Source organism: Cyprinus carpio, chromosome A7 (genome assembly GCF_018340385.1).
Source record: "Cyprinus carpio isolate SPL01 chromosome A7, ASM1834038v1, whole genome shotgun sequence".
Classification (NCBI taxonomy): domain Eukaryota; kingdom Metazoa; phylum Chordata; class Actinopteri; order Cypriniformes; family Cyprinidae; genus Cyprinus; species Cyprinus carpio.
In genome coordinates this window covers 41,679,833-41,688,635 of record NC_056578.1, presented here as the reverse complement: position 1 = coordinate 41,688,635, position 8,803 = coordinate 41,679,833, and the positions used below count along the sequence as shown (strand labels likewise).

General features: G+C 37.5%; 1 protein-coding gene across 1 annotated transcript in view; it reads right to left on the bottom strand.

Moving 5' to 3' along the window:
* Positions 1 to 201: 201 nt before the first annotated feature.
* The window catches only part of LOC109049531 (adhesion G protein-coupled receptor L3-like), a 133,313-nt gene continuing 124,711 nt past the window's right edge, over positions 202 to 8,803 (bottom strand). The window contains exons 21-23 of the mRNA XM_042761400.1: positions 5,429 to 5,557; positions 3,323 to 3,340; positions 202 to 2,348 (exon numbers count right to left, since the gene is read on the bottom strand). Coding sequence (XP_042617334.1) covers positions 1,510 to 2,348; positions 3,323 to 3,340; positions 5,429 to 5,557 — 986 coding nt within the window. The 3' untranslated portion in view covers positions 202 to 1,509. The remainder of the gene's footprint in view (positions 2,349 to 3,322; positions 3,341 to 5,428; positions 5,558 to 8,803) is intronic.

Below are 8,803 nucleotides of genomic sequence, written 5' to 3'. Positions count from 1 at the left end.
CATCACACATAATACCACACTGCACTTCTTTATTATATTACTTTTTATTACTTATATCTTTTTTTTTTTTTTTTACCATATATGTAACATACTTTCACATCAAAAGAGCCCTTAATAAAAAAAATAAAAAAATAATAATAATAATAAAAAAAAAAAATAATTAAATTTGTTGGGTTGCAGAAAATGCACACAGCCAGAAACTCTCGGCTTCACTCCGTCAGTCATTTATTTGTTGGCAAACAAGTTTCACTGTTACAACAAATATTAGTGAGAGGTCATTCAACCACAGGAGAAAGAAAATACAAAATAAACGCATAAAAGAATAAATAAAATCATATTTGTAATGATAAAAATTATAATATGTGCTGCATTAATTTTACCCCAAGACATTTTGCAGAATAAGTTGTACTTTTTTTAGTGAAATAAATAATGTATTCTCCACCATACCAACAAAAAAAAAAAAAAAAAAAATGAAAGCAAATAGAAGGTATGAATGAAAACAACCTCCATTGATCATATAGCGCAATACTTTTCATATTTCTACTCCAAAATGGCAACATATTTTCAACATTATGTTTCCTTTCTTCATTCATCTACAAACGGGAGTCTATAAATCAAAGAGAATGAGGAAAAATATGAATTCTTTGTCTGTCCATTCATTTGTTTTGTTCTACTTGCCATTATTCATACTGAAATGAAGACGTGAATGTAAAATATATAATAAAAAAGAGCAAGGGATCAAAACCTGTCGTTGAGGATGAGACCATCGGGAGAGAAAGGAAATGATCTGAAATCACCATGGTTACGGAAGCGGAGGGCGTAGGAACAGAATAAGCACTATCCTGTGTAACACTAGTGTCTGTACATTTACATAGAAACATTGTAGAATTCTCGAGTATTAGTTCCTCCCCCGCTTCTCAATATTTGTTATTAATACAGCAAAGAACAGAAATGACACCCAAGAGAGTGTGGTGAAGATGTTCTTCTTCGTCGCAAAAATGTGCTGCTTTTCACCACATGAGAAGAAGAAAAATATTTAAAAAGCAAATATGGATACAGAAGATATTAAAATAGTTTTCGAGTTACAGACTTGATTGGTGATGACTAGACGCGCTGAGCTACTAACAATGTTTCTGGCAGTTATTTGTATTCCTTCAGGGTTGCAGAGAGTAAAAAACCCACAAAATCTCACACTGCCCCGCAAGGTTATACAGCAAATCAGTTTTCGGGTCCATTCTTTCTTGAAGTATAAGTCCACTGCCAATAGGATCCAAAAGACGTCAGGTTTCATTCCTCAACAAGCAAGAGTACCCATAATCCTCTCCTGAACAGAATACAAAATCGCCTCCCAAGGTTTGTTGCTGTAGTTCATTTCTCTGCGGACACGGAAAAGCAAAAGTGAACAACTGCGGACAACGGAACGGTACGGAAACGTAGAAGAGCCAGCGGAGGTCGAGATGTCATTGGGCGAGGGGTTATGGGTGTGAATGCAAGGGCGTTCAGCACCATCTATAGGCTGGTTACCATGTGTGCGGTTTCTTGCGGCCTTTCTTCGGGCGAAAGCTCATCTTTGGGGGGAACGATAAAGCCGTCGCTGCTGCCGCGGCCTAGTTGGTAGTAGCTATGCAGCTGGTGCAGATGGTTACGCGAGCCCAAGTTGGGCATGCTCTTATAGTAAACGTCATCTGGCTCCCCACTTCTGGGGAGTGTGTGTGTGTCACCGCCGTGGGGCAGCGAATGCATGTCGGAGCGTTCAGGGTTGGGCAGCGTTGGCATGCTGGTGTAGAGCGAGTCTCTCTGTGGCGATGGAGTCTCTTCCGTTTGCTCCTCTGTCAGCAGAGGGAAGAAACTCTCGCTGTTTTCTTGCGGAAGGCGCCGCCTCAATGAAGAGGCTGAGCTGAAGGTGGAGGGAAGAGGCTGGATGTGGCGTGGCGGCGGAAGCAAGGGTGCATTGGACTCTTCCCTGATCAGCTCCAGCCCTAGACTGTCCTCGTGTGGGAAAGACGCAGAGTCGTCCAAACCCAACGCCAGATTGACGGGCAGCATGGGCGAGTCTTTGACCCCGCCTCCGTTGCTGACTTCGTTAACTAACTTGTTCATGAGGTTGCGTCCGTGCTCGGCCGTGTGGCCGTGGTTGTTCAGGTAGGTGGGCAGGTAGTTGGAGGTGAGCTCTTTCAGGATCCGTTTCTCCAGCGTGGTCTCTTTGTGTACGTTGTACGTGCGGTCGATGATTTGCACGCAGTCGCTCATGTAATCGGCGCTGGCCAAGCTGTAGCTGTTGCCATGGTTACCATTCAGTGGTAGAGTATCCATGGCACTTGTATCCCGAGCATTGTTCAGGATTCCCTCTGCAAATGGAGAGTCAGAGAGAAGAGTAATTAAAATCATTTGTGCCTGGCGCATCTGTAAGACCAACATGCAAAACAGCTCGCTGAAACAAACCGAAAAACCTTAAAACCATTCGTCCCTGAGGTGGACGCTCATTGAGCTTCCAAACCAGTGCTATTTTGGGTATTGATTGGATTCATCAGGAGTTCAAGGCTGATGTGAGGTTTAAAACTCCATTCAGAATTCACTGAAACGTGCCGGCTATGCCTGTGATAATGGACTTACCTGTCAAACTCATCTTTGGCTATAAATTTGCAACCTCAATTGTCCTCATCTCACATATCAAATAACTCTCACATCACTCAGCAAAGCTAGCAAACACAACAGAAACACAATGCACAAACACACAACAATACACAACAGCTAATGCATGTAAAAGCTTTCGACAAATCATGCTGGCCTTTATATAACACTCATATATCATTGGGTACAGAGAGAGCAGCTTCTCCGCCAATAGATTTCTACATTATTTAAATTGTGCATATTATCAGTGTCTTGATGTTAAATTCTTTATGAAAAGAAGTGTGCAAGCATGAACTATTAAAACTCTCCCACACTCATATAATGAAACGTGGGAGCAGTTTCATGTTTACCAATTTTTAGCTGCATCATTTGAGCATAAACAAACAAATAGCATTTGGTTTACTTATCAGTGGCTTAGACAAATATGCAAATTTTAATTTGGGGAAAAAGACTACAGCTGCAAAACACCGAATTGTCCACTCAGTTTCTATTTTAACAAAAGCATCAGTTTGCATTGATGAAGAGACGAGAAAATTAGGTTTTCATTTTAATGAGGTTGAGAGTGCTCTCTGATTAGAATATTGACTAAAACATCTCTTAGCAGAATGGCGTTTACTATAGTTTTAAGGAAAGAGTAATAATGTTAAGAGAAATTACATTTGGTAAGCAATGTTTAGTTTGACACCCATACTTGTCTCTCTGTAGGGCTCTAAAGGACAGCATGGAAAAAGGAAAGAGAAAAAGGTACAGGTAAGCATTCACAGAGACTGCTCAAATAGAACATGCACACAGATTAATGAAGCGCAGGTAAACGGTTACGCTCAACCTCCTCGTTTCACCTCTCAGATACAGACACACACACCCGTGTCCCCTTGCAAATCCCAGGATGCACATGTAAATGTCATAAAATTGTGCTTTAAAGCCCACTGAATGTCTGGAGGGCACAAAAATTGCTTCTGTCTCCATTAGTGGTGCACTCCGCTCTGAACGTGGTTCCACGGTTAGACTTGCATTCGGTAAGAGAGTTATTGATCGGGCTAAAGAGGAACATTAAAAGTGGCCTGGGATCTATTCGTAATTTCGGGGCTTTTATTGATATTAGATTTCAAGGTCGCTACAGTGTTGTCAGTGTAGATGAAGAGGTTGTTATCCAGTGCTCCCCCCCCCCACCCCCCACTGACGTTGTCCAGAAACGCGTCTATCTCTCTGTCTCTAGAGCCTTATGAATTCTTTCAAATCTATGCATTAGTGGAGGTGGCAGTAACAGGTGGTGACGGGGAGAAAGCAGATCACCAGTGAAACAGACAGACAGGGCGAAACAGCTGCATGCAGAGATGCGTTACTGCTAACAGGAGAAGCCAGGCCTCCTGCGGGCATCTCAGTGTGAGAGCGCGGTAGATTCATGTTCTAAAAGAAAAAGATAGGCATATGAAGTATTACTGCTCTGAAAAAAACAGAATATTAAGTTTGCAGTCGCATTTCTGTTATCCCACGCTTATCCTGAAATGTCATGCCTCCTGCAAATATTACAGCATGAGTGCATGGTACATTTCGGGTCTTAACACTTTAGATGTGTGAAGTCTTACTGAGTGTTCTGCATGCAGGGAGTGCATTTATTGTTTTTAGTTGCATCAGTGCAGTGACACCACAGAAACACTTAGCGCCTAAGCAATGGCATGTCTTCAAAAGACCAGACGATTTTGTATTGCAACTCAGTACTAATTCATGTACAAACTTGCAGTCGCATTTATGTTTAATAAAAAAATAAATTAAAAAAACGTTGTTATACCATGCTCATCCTGAAATGCCATGGCGAAAATTGCAGCATAGTATTTATTGTGTTCAGCTGCACCAATGCTGTGACAAGCTATAAAAACAGTGTTGCTGTCCAAACCCTAATGCAATAGGCACATTAGACTGACATATCTTCAGTCCAGGGTGGACAGTTTTGTCTTGTGATTAAGCACTGATGCAAGTAGAAAACTGCAGTCCTTTTTCTGTCTATATGTAAAAAAGGTCATTACTTGCTTTTCCTGAAATGCCAGACCTACTTCAAGCATTGCAGCATGAGTGCATGGTAGATTTCTGGCCAACAGGAACTCTCCAGACATGTGATGTCTGAGTGCTTGTATGCAAGGAACACATTCACTGCTTTTACTGTAGCTGCATGAATGCTGTGTCATGCCACAAAAACCATGTAGCATCGCTGTCAGAAGAGTGGACTAGTTTCTATTGTGATTTGGCACTGATGCATTTATATAGTTTGCAGTCGCATTTCTGGCTAGATGAAAATGTCCTTATCCCATGCTTGTCCTGAAATACCAGGTCTTCTGAAGTAACTGCAGCATGAGCGCATGGTAGATTTTTGGTCTTCAGATGTATGAAGTCTTACTGACTGTTTAGCATGCAAGAGGTGCATTAATTGTTTTGAGTTGCATCAAGTCTAGTGTGGCTGTCCAAACCCATCTGCACCAGACACATTAGTGTGACGTGTCTTCGAAGGAGCGGGTGATTTGATTTTATTCTGCAATTAGGCACTAATGCACATAAAGATCACGTCGCATTTCTGTCATGCCGCAAAATGTAGCCATCAGTTATTATAATTATTTCAGCTCTATGAACTCATTTTTCATTGGGAATTACGTGTTTGTTTGGACCAGACTGTACCAGACAAAAGACAAAGATGGCCACAGACACATTCAGCTGGAAGCCACATAGCGGAGCCCTCCCCCCCACCGCCCCCACACACACACAGTTAGTGCACTTGAAGTTAAAGCAACGGAAGAATGCAGCACACCTTGAGCGTTGTACATGCTGAGGGTGGGGTTGTTATAGATGGCTGATTCGCCCAGTAAGGTGTTATAGGGGTTGTTAGAGGCGTGAGCGCGCAGCAGAGAGTTTGGGATGAGGTGATTGGCCATGGCACCTGATACAGCCACACAGATGGAGAGAAGAACACACAGAGAAGATCAAACAAATGCAGCAACAATGTCAGCATCGTTATCATACAGACAATTCATCAGCAGCCACAGAAAAAAGCAAGAACATTCAACCAGTGTTAGCATTCTTATCTCATCAGAGTCTCTAACAGTGTATGCAAGTGAGTGTTGCAGTGCATTTTGGAAGAACATTATCTATTTTACAAACACCAAAAATACTGATGACTTATTTTACACCTAGGCCATAAATCAATCTATCTATCTATCTATCTATCTATCTATCTATCTATCTATCTATCTATCTATCTATCTATCTATCTATCTATCTATCTATCTATCTATCTATCTGTCTATCTATCTGTCTATCTATCCATCCATCCATCCATCCATCCATCCATCCATCCATCCATCCATCTATCCATCTATCTATCTATCCATCCATCTAAAATTCCAAAACAAATGCTTTGTATAAAAGTTCATTTCCACTAAATAAGAAAGAAAAATAATAATTTTGTAATAAATTATAATTACGACATAAGTGACAATTATGAGATACTAAGTCAGAACAATGAGATATACAAAATATATATATTTTTTTTATTTATGCTGATATAATAATACATCTCATAATTTTAAATTGTCACAATTTAGACTTTTCATAATTTTAACTTAGTGTCTCAAAACTTTGACATTTTGTACATTTAGATTGTATTGTTATAACTGACTTTTTTATCTCACGATTTGTTGTGTCATAATCGCATAACAGATTTTATCTCATTCTTAAAACGGCTCATATTTTGACCTTTTGTCATAATTCAGACTTTATCTTATAATTGTGACAGTATCTCATAATTGTGACTGTTACACAATAACTGACTTATCTCACAGTATCTGTTTTGTCATAATCTCATAATGCCTTTTATCACAATTATGACTTTCTCATAATTTTGACTTTGTGTCATAATATTATCTCATAATTATGTCTCAGTATCTCATAATTCTGACTTGTCAACTTTGTCTTTATAACAGACTTTTTATCACAATTTCTATGTTCTGTCTGTCTCATAACACTTTATCACCACATAATTATGACTTTATCTCATAATTTCGACTTATTTCATAATTATGTGGTGGAAATATGCTTCTATATTTGTAATCCAATATGCTTTGGATTAGCCTACCTGATTTTCACAAAGTTCTACATCACCCCTTGCATTTGTTTATTAAATAGTTTATCTAATTTGATTATACTTTTAGTTATCAATATGAGTATAATGCTTTTTTTACTTTGCAATAAAAAGACTTGTTAGTTTTTTTTTTTTTTAAATGCTGCACATTTAACACAAATAATGAAGTCTGGACATGATCCTAACCTAAACAATTAGTCATTCAAACAACCTACCAATTAGTCAATTTTAAAAATGTGTCATTGTATAATCACTTTCCACATTGTTTGAATGTCCCATGAAGATCATTTCCAGTATGAGCTCATTTATTCAACAGAGGTTTGATTGTGATTATCAGCGTAGGCAGATTTATTATGCCGTCGGCTATTTACACACCTCTGAAAATCAAAGGCTGTACACTGAGATAAGCACCTTCAGAGATACGACACAGAAAGAAAGAGACAGACAGGGAGGTTCGTCGAGGGTAAGGTTTAAATGTACCCTTTTCTGCAAATGAAATGGTTACACAAATTGGCTTTTGACCTACACAGCGTTTGCACAGAAGATCCTGGCCTCCGAAAAATGATCTCCAAAAGTGAGTTAAAATGACTCATAAATAAATTGTGGCTATCAAAATCAACACATTAACATGATTAAAACTGTCTAATGTGCAATGATTAAAAAACTCATTGAAATGCAGTTAACACATTTGCCTAATTTACGAGCTAAACACTATAATTTAACAGAAGACATCTCAAGATGAATAAGATTAAAATCATAAAGTATCAGGGTGGCAGTAATAGCACCACATACTTACTACTATACTATATAAACTTATGTAAGTAATTTCAGTGTGTGTGTGCGCGTGTGAGTGAGTATATATATATACAATTTTATATATATATATATATATAATATATATATATATATATATATATATAAATTGTATATATATATACTCACTCACACACGCACACACACACACTGAAATTACTTACATAAGTTTATATAGTATAGTAGTAAGTATGTGGTGCTATTACTGCTACCCTGATACTTTATGATTTTAACATACTTTATGTGAGTGAGTAGTATATATATATATATATATATATATATATATATATATATATATATATATATATATATAAATATATATAGATAAAATTGTATATATAGATACACATGAATACAATTATATGTAGTTATACATTATTTACATATATATAAATAACCACACACACACACACACACACACACACACACACACACACACACACACACACACACACACACACACACACACCTATAACAGAAAGTACTGAGCAATATGTTTACATAATATAACTTTACTCAATGTTTTTTTCAGCTATAGTCATATGTAGTACATAAGTCAAAATTGACAATGACAACTGTCAATTATGAGAAAAAAGTCAAAATTCGGACAAAAGTCAAAATTATCCGTTAAAAAGCAAAAAAAATTAAAAATAAATAAAAATAATAATAATAAAAATTCAGATACTATGCCATAATTATGAGATGAAGTCTAAAATATGACAAAAGGTTGAAATTATGTGACATAATATAATTGTATTTATTTATTTAATTTATTGTCATAACTGGCTTTATCTCACTATGACCCATGTATTATGACTGAACGGGTTAACAACTAAAAAGTGTGATTAAATAATTAAAATATTTCAGTAATATATTGTAGTTGTTATTTATATTAAATATTTGAATTAACTGGCAGTCCTAAAATCATTTTTCAAATGTTTTCTTTGAAGTTAGTCTGTAGTTATTGTAATCCTTTGATGGTCTTTTGTCTCTCAGAGTGTAATCTGTATGTGTGTGTGTGTGTGTGTGTGTGTGTGTGTGTGTGTGTGTCTTGATGAGTCTTATGATTTCTCTGTATGTCTCTCACACACTCTTCCTTTGAGTTGGGCTTTGTGTCTCTGGTTAATATGTCTGTCCGCTCTGAGTAGTATGAGTGATGGAGCATCTCTATCACACACACACACACACACACACACACACACACACACACACACACACACACACACACACACA